Source organism: Solanum verrucosum, unplaced genomic scaffold, assembly GCF_900185275.1.
Source record: "Solanum verrucosum unplaced genomic scaffold, falcon-dt-bn FXZP01000163.1, whole genome shotgun sequence".
NCBI classification, from domain to species: domain Eukaryota; kingdom Viridiplantae; phylum Streptophyta; class Magnoliopsida; order Solanales; family Solanaceae; genus Solanum; species Solanum verrucosum.
Window position 1 is genome coordinate 1835212 of NW_026020379.1, and position 16174 is coordinate 1851385.

General features: G+C 32.1%; 3 protein-coding genes across 7 annotated transcripts in view; all 3 read right to left on the reverse strand.

The window, feature by feature from the left end:
- The window catches only part of LOC125839081 (actin-depolymerizing factor 10-like), an 858671-nt gene that overhangs the window by 173996 nt on the left and 668501 nt on the right, over positions 1-16174 (reverse strand). The window lies entirely within an intron of this gene.
- Positions 525-1646, reverse strand: LOC125839029 (serine/threonine-protein kinase BLUS1-like). The gene has a single exon (XM_049518020.1). It carries the CDS (start codon positions 1644-1646, stop codon positions 525-527), a length of 1122 nt encoding a protein of 373 aa, XP_049373977.1.
- Positions 13812-15146, reverse strand: LOC125839030 (serine/threonine-protein kinase BLUS1-like). Its single transcript, XM_049518021.1, has one exon. The coding sequence runs from the start codon at positions 15144-15146 to the stop codon at positions 13812-13814; it is 1335 nt and encodes a 444-aa protein (XP_049373978.1).

Here is a 16174-nt window from a genome sequence, read left to right on the forward strand (position 1 = left end):
ATTTGCTCATGAAATGAAACAATGTCTCTTATTAAATTAAACAACAGGTGTAGTTGCTGCAGAAATCCAAAAAGAGAAACTATCCATACTGTGAGATATCATGAGGGCGAAGTAGAGAGTCATTGATTAGAATTTGGGGTATGAGAGCTCTTCGTATGCAGACAAAGTCATGTACAAGAAATATTGATCATATGTACGTGTAAGTGAGGTCTGCGGAGGGTAAAGTGTAAGAAAACATAACCGTTAATAAGAAAAGCTGGAATGTGTTTGATTAACTAGTCTATTATAACTGGAAATCTGTTTGCCCCTTCTGCTGTCAAGAAATCGATCAAACAGCCCAATTTGGTGTTCATAGAACAGATGCATTATCTACAGAGAATGACCAACTTCATACGAACATACAAACGTTTCATTCAAATAAAGAAACAGAAGATGACAAATCTGCACAAGTATATAAAACATATGATCCTCAGCTAAGAAAACAGATCATTTCATGCCTTAACGAATCTGCTGAACATGATCTTTCACTGCTCAATTAACACAAATTGCTTAAACTTTTCAATATCACTAAAGAATGGAGTATTCAAAAGCTCAAAAGCAGTTGGCCTGTTCTCTGGATTCTCTCTAAGACAAGCAAGAATCATCTCCTCAAACTCCCACGAAAACACCCTTTTCTTTCGTTTAACTAAATCCATCACTTTCTTGAATTTATTATCCCTCTTGATCATCATCTTTTCAAGTGATTTTGGAAATTTCTTCTTCTCCCTTATCTTGTTGATTATATAATTCAAGTCTCTACGATTCTTCACAGGTAAATTCCCATACACAAATTCCAGTGCTGTTATTCCCAATAGCCACATATCAGATTTTTCTCCTATGTTATCCTCATTTTCACTCTCAAATACCTCCGGTGCAGCACCCCATATAGAAATATTCTTCGGATTCAAAAACAAACTACCTTCTTCAAATGGGGGTCCGGAGTCATAAATGGATACTTCAAATGCTAACTTGATCGACATTTCATTAGTATCATCGTGGATGTTAACAAAGATATCTCCGGCATTCAAACTCTTATGAAGCGTTGGACGGCAGAAAACATGAACTTCGTCTCGTAGACCAATAAGTACTTCTCTAAGAACAACAGGAATGAAATTCTCTGGCAATTTCTTTTCAGGACGAGTGGAGAGAATAGAACGAAGCGATCCCTCAGACATATACGGCAACGAAACACATAACAAATTCGAAGCAAAGAAAGTTTTCTTGCTTCGAATTATGCTGGGACTCTGAGGTTGAAAAAGGTGTGTTTGAAGTTGATGTTGAATCAATTTGAATTCATTCTGATGGAGTTTCATGTCGATGATCTTCAAAGTGACATAGCCACGAGGAACGGGTCCGCCAGAGCGATATGTATTTCTGGAAAACAGAGCTTTGTAAACAGGGCATCTTCCATTAGAAAAAGACCCAATTTTCAAGATGAGAAGATAAGTATCTTGGGTGTATGGATCAGTGATGGTTTGTCCAGGTCTTGGTCGATTTGAAAAAGAACCAATTTCGGCATCTGAACTTCTTGAAGAACCAATATCTGTTGGCTGTTTTGAAGAAGAACCAATTTCCATTTTGGTACTAAATGGGTTTCTGGAATCCATGTTTTCTTGGAGCAGAGAATCACAGTTTCAGAGAAAATGGAATTTGGTTTGTGAGGAAGACGAAAATGGAAGAAGAAGAAGATGTATTTATAGCTTTGGCCGTTTGGATTTGTTATTCCCCTGCGCATAATTGGCCCAAAATTTATTTTGTTTCTATAAGTTTTCCTTTTTCTTAAATGGCCAAGTATTTACATGTCTAATACTTGTAATTTCCCCGACTACACTTCTGCACCCTATAGATCAAAATACGAGTTCTCACCGCTGATTTGGTCTCGTGCGGAACAACTCATGGGATTTGGAGATTTGGGTGAGCTCCTAACGTCCGGAGTTGCCTCACTCTCCCTGTGTTTCACACTAGGACTAGTCTTTATTTTGATTCCAGAGAGAGTCATATATTACTGTATTGCTTCTGTACTCTTGTTTTCATTAGTTGCTCAAATACCGGCCGAAACCACGTCATGGGTTGGTTTTTGTATTTGATTTGATTCCCTTTTTTTTCCCTTTGCTTCTTATTATTATGGTTTATCTTCCGAAATTCTTTTCTTCCGCGCAATAGTATGTTGCTTCTAGTTCTAAACTATGGGTTTGGCTTATCTACGGGTGGGATGTAGTAGGTGCCATCACAATCTGAATTTTTTGATTGTGACAATCATAGTCTAGGGTGTACTTGAGCCTTACTTTTTCTTAAACTTACTAAGAATTAAGGATTAATTTGTATTTAAATATATTAGGAAAAGAAAAAAAAGAAATGAATTTAAAAAAACAAAATCAAATTTTAGAGAATTTGTCAATAATGTGGCGTGTGTAATAATACACTTGTCATTTTGAGAATGGTATTACATTCTTAGGGCGGTATTAATTCACTTCAAATATGCTAAGGGGGTATTTAAAGCTCGTGTAGTTAAAGTATTAAAGTAAGATGTGCTACCAAGTTTGGGGGGAAGGGTGTTTTCTCATTTTGAGTTTTAACTTTTCAAATGACATGTTTAATATCTCAAGATCTTAAGATCCATACATGTAATTTAAGGTTATAAATTCGAAAATCTTGTTTATTTTTTTAAAATTTTGAGTCAAGTCAAAATACGACAAATGATTGAAATGGATGGAGTACTATTTATAAAAAAAAAAGTAAATTTCTTCATGGAAAAAATAACTTTGCATCTAAAAATATTTTTCAAATAATTTTAATCAACTTTACATCTTAAAAAAATTAGAAGAATAGACTTAAAATATTTTCTTGAAAGAAAATTAAAAGTTTAAGGCCTCAATTCATTTTTTATTTTAGGTTACTCATATATTTGAGTCGCAACGAAGTGGTGCCTATTCAGCTGCGCCACTATAGTCTGTCACTTCTTATATATGAGAATATTGAATATCTCTTATGAAGGACTTTAACGAAGTTCTTATTTTTATATAATTAAAATTAAAAAGAATATATTAATTTTTTAATTAATATAATACAAAAATAAATTAAATAAAATATTAAATATTAATATAATATTATCATGATAATTTAAATATATAAAAAATATCAAGTAAAATAAATTTAAAAATCAATTCACAAATTAAATCACTACTTAATAGTGTTAAGGTTGCTTGAAGAGCACAAGAAAAATAAACGTCTTTTTTTTTGGGACAAGAAATGAATTATATGTATAGTGTAAAATGCAAATATATAAAATTATAACTTGATAATTACAACAAGAATATGACGTAACTATAAAAAAAATTATTTACATAGAAAAGTATTGAAAATACCTTAAACTTAGTGCAATTATTAATTTCATCATGAACTATTAACAGTCTTAAAAACATCCATCTATTTGACTAAATAAACTTAGATACACCCCTGATCAACCACATGACATAACAAATAGTTTCAAACTCTTATAGGAGCATGAGGCTCTTAATAAAAAGTTGAGAGAAGTGTTGAAAAGACTAACTTGGTGAGAATTTAAGGGTGTATTTCACTGTTGCAAGATCGGGGGTGTATTTAAGTTCAATTAGCCAAGTTAAATGGTATTTTTAAAATTGTCAGTAGTTCAAAAATAAAAGTAATAATTCACGCATAATTTAAGAATGTTTTCAATACTTTTATCTGATTTAAATATACGATTCTATCTCTCTTATAAATGAAACGGATTGTTGTATGCAGTGACCAAATAGGTTGTTTTATAATGGGAAAATCCATAAGTACCCCCCAACCTAAGCCCAAAATTCCTGTGACACACCTAACCTTTACTAAGGTCCTATTATCCCCCCGAACTTATTTTTTCGTTAATTTTTTACCACTTTTCAGCCTACGTGGCTGAGTCCGTGACTTCACCTATGTTAGGCATGTGGGTGCAGTTTTTAGACAGCACTGACCAATAAAAATTGGCCATGTGTTAAAATAAACTTGAAAAAAATAAATATTAACTCAATTGTCTTCTTCTTTATTATTGTTCTTCATGTTTGGAAAAAAAAACCTCCATTATCATAAGTTAAATTGCTCCTTTCTTCGAAAAGCTAACAAAATAAAATCAAGAAAAAAACTAACCTTTGAACTCAACCACGATTCTTGATGACTTAGAAGTAAGGGTGTACATAGGTCGGTTTGGTTTGGTTTTTCATTAAAAAAAATCTAAACCAATTATGTCGGTTTATTAAATCTAAATACCAAATCAAGCCACGAAAAGTCGGTTTTTTTTGTTTCAGTTTTAGTCGGTTCTTTCGGGTTTTTTTTCAATTTTTTACAACTTAACGGTGTTTGAAAAAGAGATCAAATATATTTTCACCTACCTGTGTAATAAGCTAAACTTAAGAAACGTTAAATGAATAGAAATTTTTGTAAAGACGGTAAAATTCACATGAGTACAAAATATTTTTTTTTGAAATATCAACGTTCATTATGTTAAATTAATAAGATTAAAGGATACAGTCAAACTGAATACAAAACGAAATATTTACAAAGTAAATTGTTAACTTCAAATTTGAAAACTATAACAATATAATTGTAACTTCGGATCTTAATACAAAATAAAATATTTACAAATTTTGCAAGCCCAAATTTGAAATAAAATATATAAACATTGAAAACTATAAACTAGCTAAAATATATTAACAAAGTAGATTATAAGTAATATTTTTTTTATCTATAAATAAAATAAAATTATATATATAATATTTACAAAATTTTACAAGCCCAAATTTAAAATAAAATATATAAACATTGAAAGCTATAAACTAACTAAAAATATATTAACAAGGGAAAATGCATAAGTACCCCCCAGCCTATGCTCGAAATCCCAGAGACACACCTAACCTTTACTAAGGTCCTATTACCCCCCCCCCCAAACTTAATTTATCTATAATATTCTACCCCTTTTCGGCCTACGTGGCACTATCCTTGAAAAAAATGTCAACATGCGCTGGACCCACAAGATAGTGCCACGTAGGCCAAAAAGGGGTAGAATATTACATATAAAATAAGTTCGGGGGGGGGGGGGGTAATAGGACCTTAGTAAAGGTTATGTGTGTCTCTGGGATTTCGGATATAGGCTGGGGGGGTACTATTAACAAAGTATATTATAAGTAATATTTTTTTATCTATAAATAAAATAAAATTATATATATAATATTTACAAAATTTTACAAGCCCAAATTTAAAATAAAATATATAAACATTAAAAACTATAAACTAACCAAAAATATACTAACAAAGTAGATATAAATAAAAATTTTTATCTATAAATAAAATAAAATTATATATATAATATTTACAAAATTTTACAAGCCCAAATTTGAAATAAATCTATAAACTAACTAAAAATATATTAACAAAGTAGATTATAAATAATATTTTTATCTAAAACATAAAGTGATAACTTTTTGAAATTTTGGGAAGTGTAAAAGCTACTTTTGAACTGATAGCTTACTTTTTAGAAAGTTGAAAAAGTGGGGTCTAGCGCGTGTTGAACAAAGCTTTCAATCTATCTGGTTTATATTGCCACGTAAGCCGATAAAAAATTAATTAAAAATAAGTTCGGAGGGGGGAGGGGGGGGGGGTAATAAGACCTTAGTAAAAGTTAGGTGTGTCTCAGGGATTTTGGGTATAAGCTGGGGGGTACTTATGCATTTTCCCTTTTATAATTAGAAATTAATGAATCAATATAACTAATTGAGATATTCCATCAAATTTGAGGGGGGCATTTTTTAATAATAATAGAATTATTATTATTTTGCCTTTTAAAAATAATTTGTATTGCCTTATTTTAATTTATTTGCCTTATTTTTTTAGTTCGTTTCGAAAATAATGATTTTTTAAAATATTTTTTTGTCAATTTTTAATTTTAATATTTCACATGACATGTTTAAGGATCACAAGATTATAAAATAGGTTGAACTCATCGGTGACCCCCTAAAGTTGGCACAAATTTTTACTTAGATACCTAAACTAAGGTTTGTTCATTTTAAACACCTCATGTCAGGTCTCAATGTGTTATTTTAACATTTTTTTTGTTTACACGACATAGTGAGTGTGATACACTCGTTGACCGCACGTGAAAGGCTTATTTAGATAATTTTTAATTATTTTTTCTTCTTCTCCTTCTCCATTTTCTCAAAAGCTTAAACTTCAACCATGGTGAATGAATATAGCTATAACAAAATGATGACAAAACGATGGAGAATGTTTTAAAAGTTTAGGAATAGACCCATTTCAAGATTAAAATATTGAAAAGATTAATAATTTCAATTTTAGATAAAATATGTCATCATTTAATTCGTCATTTTACACGTCATTCGCGAGTGAAACACATTTTGGCTGATTGTACAAAAACGTATCAAAATGACACAATAAGACTTGACATGAAGTGTCTAAAATGAACAAAGTCTAGTTTAGATGTCTAAGTGCAAGTTGATGCCAACTTTAGGGGGGCACCAATTTGTTTAGCCTAAAAAATATTTTCATGTATTATACATGAGACCCATTATACATACATGTAGTTTAAGACCTATGCATATAATTTAAGATCATAAAATTCGAAAATCCTTTTTATTTTTTTTTAAAATTGTGTCAAGTCAAAATACGACAAATGATTGAAATGAATGGAATATCATTGGCCTAACCCATTGGTGGCCCCCTAAAGTTGACACCAATTTTCACTTAAACACCTTAACTAAGATTTGTTCATTTTAGACACCTCATGTCATATTGCATTGTCTCATTTTAACATTTTTTTAACAATCAATCAAATATATAAGGTGTGTGTAACACACTCGCTCATCGTGTCAAAGTGGCAAATTAAATAAAAACACGTGGTACATATATTAAAAATAATGATATTTTAGTAGAATGAAGAAGTAGCCAATGACTAAATGACATTACACAGAAAAAAAATTAAAAAATAACCCAACTCCACCAAGGTCATCTTCTCTGCCCCGCCCACCCCAACCCCTCCCCGCCCATCGTCTTCTCCTCTATTCCCCACCCAGCCAGCGTTTTCTCCACCTCTGCCCACCCTAACCCCAACCTCTTCCCCACCCACATCGTCTTCTCCACCCCTCTCCAACCCTACCCAACGTCTTTTTCAAGATTTTTCGCTGCCCTTCTTCTTTGCGATAACATGAATCGTGGCCCTTCTAATGGGTTGAAATATTTTTTTTTGGTGAAATCTCTTCGTGTTGAAATTCATTTTTTTTTTCTGTAGCATCATCAAAACTATTTCTCCATGGAAGGAGTTCAAGTTTTGAGAGATGGTGGCTGAAAAATGAGGAAGAAAATGAAAAAAAATGATTAAATGAGCCTTTCACTGGTATTGAGTGTATTACACTCACTATGCCATGCCAATAAAAAGTGCCAAAATGACACAACGGGATATGACATGAGATGTCTAAAATGAACAAAGCTTAATTAAGAACTTAAGGTGTCTAAGTGAAAATTGGTGCCAACTTTAGAAGACCACTGACGGGTTAAGCCAATACTATTTATAAGAAAAAGTAAATCTTTTCATGAAAGAAAAAAAGAAATAACTTTGCATCTAAAAATAATTTATAAATATTTTTTAATCAACTTTACATCTTAAAAAATTTAGAAGAATAAACTTTTAAAATATATTTTTAAAAGAAAATTAAAAGTTTAAGACCTCCATTGTGTGCCTATTCAGCTGCGCCACTGTCACTTCTTATACAGGAGAATATTGAATATATCGTATGAAGGACTTTAATGTTCTTATTTTTATATAATTAAAATTTTTAAAAAATATTAATATTTTAATCAATATAATACATAAATAAATAAAATAAAATATTAAATATTAATATAATATTATCATGATAATTTAAATATATTAAAAAATATCAAGCAATATAAATTTAAAAATTAAATCACTGCTAAGTAGTGTTAAGGTTGCTTGAAGAGGACAAAAAAATTAAACGTCTTTTTTTGGGACAAGAAATGAATTATATATGAGCAACTTTCACGCAAACACAAAATTCATATTTGTATGCTATAACAAAGTTTGCATAATTGCGCTCCATAGCAAACATATATATGTATAATTCGCTATACATATACAAACTAAACAATTGTATAATTCGCTATACATATACAAAGAAGGCAGTTGTATAATTCGCTATACATATACAAAAGAAAGCAGTTGTAAACAAAAGATCAATTGTATAATATGTGTATGTATAAAACGAGAAAGAGAGAAAGGCAAAAGAAAACTGAGCAGGTAAATATTTGTATTGTATAATTATAAGTGTATAGGACGAATATATATGTATTTGCATGTGTATATACAATTTTCTCTCGCTTTATACAAACAGAAGCGCAATTTATACATTTCGTTTCTGTTTGTATAAGCGAGAGAGGCGAGGGTGGCGAGCGAGATTTGGGAGAGTGGCGAGCGAGATCTGGGAGAGGGGAGAGAGGGGAACGAAAATATATGTATATATACAATTTCCTCTCACTTTATACAAACACAAACACATTTTATACATTTGTGTATGTATAAAAGCGAGAGAGGCGAGCGAGACTGCCACCAACGAGAGTGGCGAGCGAGATTCCACCAGGGAGAGTGGCGAAAATAGCAATAGTTTGCTATAGGGTACAATTAAATCAAAGTATATTTATAGCATTTAATTTGAATTAATAGTTTGCTATTATATACAATTTTCCCATTATATATATAGTATAAAATGCAAATATATTAAAATATACCTTGATAATTACAACAAGAATATGACGTAATTATAATCTTTTATTATTATTATTTAAAGAGAGAACTATTGAAAACATTTCTAAACTTGACGCAAATTATTAGTTTCGTCTCTAAACTACTAACAATCTTAAAACACTCATCTACTTGACTAACTAAACCTAGATACACCTCGATCTGCCCCGATTAGCCACATGACATAGCAATTGGTTTCAAACTCCTATAGGAGCATGCGACTCTTAATAAAAAGTCGAGAGAAGTGTTGAAAACACTCTTAAACTTGGCGAGAATTTAGGGGTGTATTTCACCCATGTTGCAAGATCGAAGGTGTATTTAAGTGGAATTAGTCAAGTAAAAAAAATATTTTTAAGACGGTCAATTGTTAAGGAATAAAACTAATAATTTACACCTAATTGAAGAGTGTTCAATACTTCTCTCTTATATAAATAATATGTTTTTCTCTTATAAAGGAAACAAATTGTTATAGGGAAAATTACGCATATAAGGAAACATATACTAGTTAATTAGTAGTTAACATAGCTATAGTTTGCCTTAATTACAATTACGATCTAATTTTAGCTATAATTACGCGGCTCAACTTTTTAGTTTTGTATAATTTGCGTGTTTGTATAATTCAGAATTTGTATAACTTTTGTATAATTTGGAATTTGTATAATTGTTTACTTCTGATGTTTGTAATTATATAAATTAGTTATTTCGAGTTTATACAAGAATAACTGAATTATACAAATGTACCCGCGAATTATACAAACCTGCTAATTATACAAATCCGCGAATTATACAAATGAGACAACTTAAACTGTAGCTACAACCTATATATATGCAAACTATAACTATGAAGCATAATTAAGTTTATTATAATAGCTATTTGCGAAAGTTCCCCGTTGTTATATGTAGTGACCAAATGGGTTGTTTTATAAGTAGAATTGATGAATTAATGAATGATATACTTGGTAAATATGGAGTATTAATGATAGAGATATTTTTGTTTGGAATTTTTTATTTTGCTTACGTTTTTTTTTTCTTTCAAGAAGCATATTGTTAGCTTTTTTTCAATGGCAAAAAAAACTTCTTCAACATCTTCTTAATTACTTTTTTCCAATAATAGTTATCCACTATTGACTTGACAGAGAGATAAATGTAATTTTACCAAATCACCCTTATTAAATATAAGTCATCTAAATATTAAAAAATAAATAGTAGTTTATAGTAAGGATAAAATAAATGCAGCATGATAAACTATTTATTAATTTTATAAACTAGACAAATATTATTAGATATCCCAAAATAATATCATGGACAACTAAATATGAACGAAATTGAGTAAATTTTACTTATTGTAATAACATTTCAAATTTCCAAAAAAGTTTTGTCCCCTCAAAAGAGAAAGAGAGTGTTTTGGCCTCTAAAGTCCAAATGAACTTAAAATTCTGCTATTCATTACAATTTTCAACTTAAAATATACGTAGTTGGAGATGGAGAAAAATCTGAAAAGTGTAACGACCTTTTTATATTGGTAGACTAGAGAATACAAGAAATATTATTCACTAAGTGACGTTTGCGGAGGGTAGAGTGTAATAAAACAATGGCAAAATCGATCAACAGCCAAATCGAACATACAAATAAAGAAACAGAAGGAAGAATGAGATGAGAAATCCAGCAGAAGTTTCATTTCATGTATACAATCCCCAAACTCAGAAAACAGAGGATTTCATGTACTACACATTATACATCAATCTTAATCCAACAAATTGCTTAAACCTTTCAGTATCACTAAACAATGGAGTTTTCAAAAGAAATTGATGATCATCTTTTCAACTGATTTTGGAAATTTCTTCTTCTCCCTTATCGACAAAGATATCTCCGGCATTCAAACTCTTATAAAGCGTTTGAGTGCAGAAAACATCAACTTCGTCTGTAGACCAACAACTACTTGTTTAAGAACAACAGGAATGAAATTCTCTGGCAATTTCTTTTCAGGACGAGTGGAGAGAAAAGAACGAAGCGATCCCTCAGACATATACGGCAAAGAAACACATAATGAATTTGAAGCAATGAAAGTTTTCATGCATCGAATTACGTTGGGATTCTGAGGTTGAAAAATGCGATGTTGATTGATGATCTTCAAAGTGACATAGCCACGAGGGAAGGGTCTGCCAGTGCCATACAAAAAATCGGAAAACAGAGCTCTGTAAACAGGGCAATTTCCATTAGAAAAAGACACGATTTCCGAGTTGAGAAGATAAGTATCTTTGGTGTCTGGATCAGTGATGGTTTGTTCAAGTCCTGGTCGATTTGAAGAAGAACCAATCTCTGCATCTACATTTCTTGAAGAACCAATATTGATTGGTTGTTTTGAAGAAGAACCAATTTCGGCATCTACACTTCTTGAAGAATCGGTATCTGTTGGCTGTTTTGAAGAAGAAGCAATTTTCATTTTGGGACTGAATGGGTTTCTGGAATCCATGTTTTCTTGGAGCAGAGAATCACAGTTTCAGAAAAAAATGGAATTTGGTTTGTGAGGAAGACGAAAATGGAAGAAGAAGAAGATGTATTTATAGCTTTGGCCGTTTTGGGTTGTTATTTTCCCGCGCATAATTGGCCCTTATTTTATTTTGCTTCTTTAAGTTTTCCCCTTTTCTTTTCTTAAATGGCCAAGTATTACATGTCTAAAATAGCTACCATCTTAGTAGGGTCACTTATTGGGAGAGTAATTATGCTTACAATTCGGCTTATTGAATATCGGTTTGTAAATATACTAATACACTAGTCAAATGTCAACCAATAAAATATTGATTGGTTTGATATTGATGGCTTGTACGAGTCCACCACAAGTCAACATACCAGATCCCTTGACACAAACATGAACTATACAGAAAGTAATGCTTAGTAAAAAAAATAGAGGTTGTTTACATGGAAACCACTTTGTTCAAGGGAGGAAAAAACCACGACTGTCTCATAGGATTTCAGCAACAACTTCACTAATTGCAACCTAGGAATTGAACCCTTAATCCCTTCCCTCTTTGTAACAACTCTATTACAAGATCGATCAAAACAATGACTCCATTGCCCACAATATTAACTATCTCTAGTTAATATAGATATCACTCAAAACTCGACAAAGCTAACTCTAGCTATGAACTCAACTTGATAATGATTACAACTGATATGATCAATATTCCTTTATAGTATAGGAATATATCTTACACTATTAGAACACAAGACATTAACCTCACATAACAACTAAAGATCACTTGATCTCTCTCATTTAGGTCCCTTGCGATGTATGAGAATGGCTTTTGCTTTTTTTTTTTTGTGAAAATCTTGATTGCAAGAACTAGGTTATTTTTTTGTCTAGGTGACCAATATAAGATGGACAAAATAACCTAGTGCAACGCCATTGACTAAGGACTTGCACCTCTTTTGCCTTGCTCACCAATCACTATAGTTGTGGCAGCTTTACAGTTGTCCTCTGTGGTCTGTCTTGAAGGTCTCTCACTCATGGGACCAATCCCTCTACCAGATCTCATAGTTTGTTAATTCATCAAAACTTCACAATATAACATTTTTCCTTTTTTGATGATGACAAACTATATCAAACTTGTTCCCCCGGCCCTATCAATTGTACTATTGGTTCACGAATTCCCCCTAGTAGTGTGATCAGATCCCTACTAACTAACCCACATCAACACAATCTTCCCCCTTTTGACATCACAAGAAAGTAAAGCAGCAAAACCAAGCCACTATCATGTAGTCGAGACAAATTCATGGCCACTTGGAAACACTTAACATGAATAAAAATACATAAGAATTTGGAGGAGAGATGGTAAATACAAGGCAAAAACATTCATTAATATATGAGAATAGTCATCCAAAATACTACAAAAAAATTACAAATAAGAACCATAGAACTGTCAATGGGATAAAAAAGGAGGGAAGATTATTTTAGGAGTTCAGGAAGTAGGAGGCTTAGGATCTAAGGATTGGAGAAGTAGGATCATTCGAGCATTTCACTCTGTATGAGCAACTGTTGGGTGAGGCTCTTGACTTCAACATTGAGACGTTCATTTTGGGCTTTCAAAGCCACAAGTTCACCTGCACCAGGTCCCTCAGCTTGTGCCTGTAACAACTGGGCATTAAGCCTGACAATTTCAGCATCGCAGCTAGCCAAAGCGACTGTCATTTCCTCAAGCTCATGCTTCAATTGCTCTTGCTGTTCCAAAAGATCAGATACCTAGGACTTGGACTTGTTGCCAGTTCTATTTGACGAATAAAGTCTGAGAGAAGGCCTGTTTGATTGGATCAGGTGATCATATTAGGAGAGATCATGAGGGTAATTAGTCGCTAATTATGGCAACAGCTAGACAGTTGCGGTACAAACCATCTGTAGAATTGCTGAAGTAGAGATTCATTGATTCTAATTTGGTGTTTGGGGGCCCTTTGTATGCAGACGAGACATGTACAAGAAATATTAATCATATGTACGTGTTATGCAATTAGGATGATACTAATTGAAATGGACATAACCAGACCAACAACAACAAATCCCACTAAGTCACGTCTATGGAGGGTGGAGTGTAAGAAAACAATGAAAAAAGTATAACTCTTAATAAGAAAAGCAAGTGTAAGACATAACCAGACCACTGCCTATAACTGGAAATCTGTTTGCCCCGTCTGCTGTCAAGAAATCGATCAACAGCCCAATTCGGACAACCAGAATTCATTTGCTATTCATAAACAGATGCATCGTATGAACATACAAAGGTTTCATCCAAATAAAGAAACAGAAGACAAATCCACAGAAGTTACATTTCATGTATATAAACCATATGATCCTCAACTAAGAAAACAGATCATTTCAGCCTAAACGAAAGTAGTACACATTATACATCATAATCCAAGAATCTGCTTTACTAATACCACCACATTGATCTTTCACCGCTCAGTTCAACACAAATTGCTTAAACCTTTCAATATCACTAAAGAATGGAGTTTTCAAAAGCTCATCAGCAGTTGGTCTGTCATCTGGATTCTCTCTAAGACAAGCAAGAACCATCTCCTCAAACTCTCGCGAAAACACCCTTTTCTTTCGTTTAACTAAATCCATCACTTTCTTGAGTTTCTTATCCCTCTTGATCATCATCTTTTCAAGTGATTTTGGAAATTTCTTCTTCTCCCTTATCTTGTTGATTATATAATTCAAGTCTCTACGATTCTTCACGGGTAAATTCCCATACACCAATTCCAGTGCTGTTATTCCCAATAGCCAGATATCAGATTTTGCTCCTCTGTTATCCTCATTTTCACTCTCAAACACCTCTGGTGCAGCACCCCATATAGAAATACTTTTCGGATTCAAAAACGAACTAGCTTGTTCACCATTACAATTTGGGGGTTCGGAATCATAAGCAGAAACTTGAAATGCTAACTTGATCCACATTTCTTTAGTATAACTGTGGATGTCAATAAAGATATCTCCGGCACTCAAACTCTTATGAAGAGTTGGTGTGTAGAAAATATGAAGTTCGTCTCGTAGACCAACAAGTACTTCTCTAAGAACAACAGGAATGAAATTCTCTGGCAATTTCTTTTCGGGACGAGTGGAGAGAATAGAACGAAGCGATCCCTCAGACATATACGGCAAACAAATGCAAAACAAATTCGCAGCCATGAAAGTTTTCTTGCATCGAATTATGTTGGGATTCTGACGATAAGTAAGGCGTGTATGACTTTGACGTCGAATCAAGTGGAATTCATGGTCATGGAGATTCATATTGATGATCTTTAAAGTGACATAGCCATAAGGGAGGGATTTACCAACGTCATAAAAATATTTGAAAAACTTAGCTCTGTAAACAGGGCAGTGTCCATTAGAAAAAGACCCAATTTCCAAGTTAAGAAGATAAGTATCTTTGGTGTCTGGATCAGTGATGGTTTGTCCAAGTCTTGGTTGATTTGAATCCAATGAACCAATTTCTGCAACACTACTTCTTGAAGAACCAACATCTCTTGGTTGATTTGAAGAAGAACCAATTTGGGCATCTACACTTCTTGAAGAACCAATATCTTCTGGTTGTTTTGGAGAAGAACCAATTTCCATTTTAGGACTGAATGGGTTTCTGGAATTCATCTTTTCTTGGAGCAGAAGTTCAGAAGAAGTGGAATTTGGTTTGTGAGGAAGACGAGGAGGAGAAGAAGAAGAAGAACCAATTTCTGTTGGTTGTTTTGAAGAAGAACCAATTTCCATTTTGGGACTGAATGGGTTTCTGGAATCCATCTTTTCTTGGAGCAGAGAATCACAGTTTCAGAAAAAAATGGAATTTGGTTTGTGAAGAAGAAGAAGATGATGTATTTATAGCTTTGGCCATTTGCCTTTTTTTTTTCTTTTTTTATTTTATTTTATTTTATCTGTTTAAGTTTTCCCCTTTTCTTTTTCTTAAATGGCTAAGTATTACATGTCTAATTATGCTTCACAGTTATAATTTGCATATTTATGGGTTGTAGCTATAGTTTAAGTTGTCTCGTTTGTATAATTCTCGAGTACGTTTGTATAATTGAGCTATTTTTATATAAACTCAAAATGACGAATTTATACAAATACAAACATCTGAACTCTAAACAGTTATACAATTTATATTATAAAAAATTACATTATACAAAAATTATACAATTTATATTATAGAAAAATTATACAAATTATATTATACAAATTTTGAATTATACAAATTCGAAATCTCAGCCCACGTGATTATCACTGAATGTTGGTCGGGAGTGGTAATTAACTAAAACTAAAACTATAATGACTAATTAACTAGTATATGTTTGCTTAACCATGTAATTTCCCTTATAATTATTCTCTTGCGACTTTCGGGCTTTCATTTTTTGTTTATTACTATATTTGTTTGTGTTATTGTTAATTTGTTATAAATAATTGTATAATATTATTATGCTTATATATAATGTAGTTTTTTTTATTGCTTATAATGTATTTTTGTGTACCAATATAATTTTGATGGAATAGCAGAGAGAAAAAGGGAAAAAAAATAGTTCTCAAAAGCCTTATTTCAATTTTTCCTCCAGTAACAAAAGCGTACTTTTTTCCTTCAATACTAAGGGGTTGTTTAGTACAAAGATTAATAATATAGGGATTAGTAATGTATAAATTAATAGTGCAGAGATTAGTAATGCAGATTTATTTTTATCAAGTGTTTGGTTCATTATTTCCCACATCATCTTGTGTTTGGATTAGAACTTTATAAAAGAAACTTCTTTTCAATTATACCCTTGAATTATTATGTAATTGGG

Excerpts from the sequence above, each read along its gene's own strand:
- LOC125839029 (XM_049518020.1), bottom strand. The coding sequence starts at position 1,646 with ATGGATTCCAGAAACCCATTTAGTACCAAAATGGAAATTGGTTCTTCT.
- LOC125839030 (XM_049518021.1), bottom strand. The coding sequence starts at position 15,146 with ATGGATTCCAGAAACCCATTCAGTCCCAAAATGGAAATTGGTTCTTCT.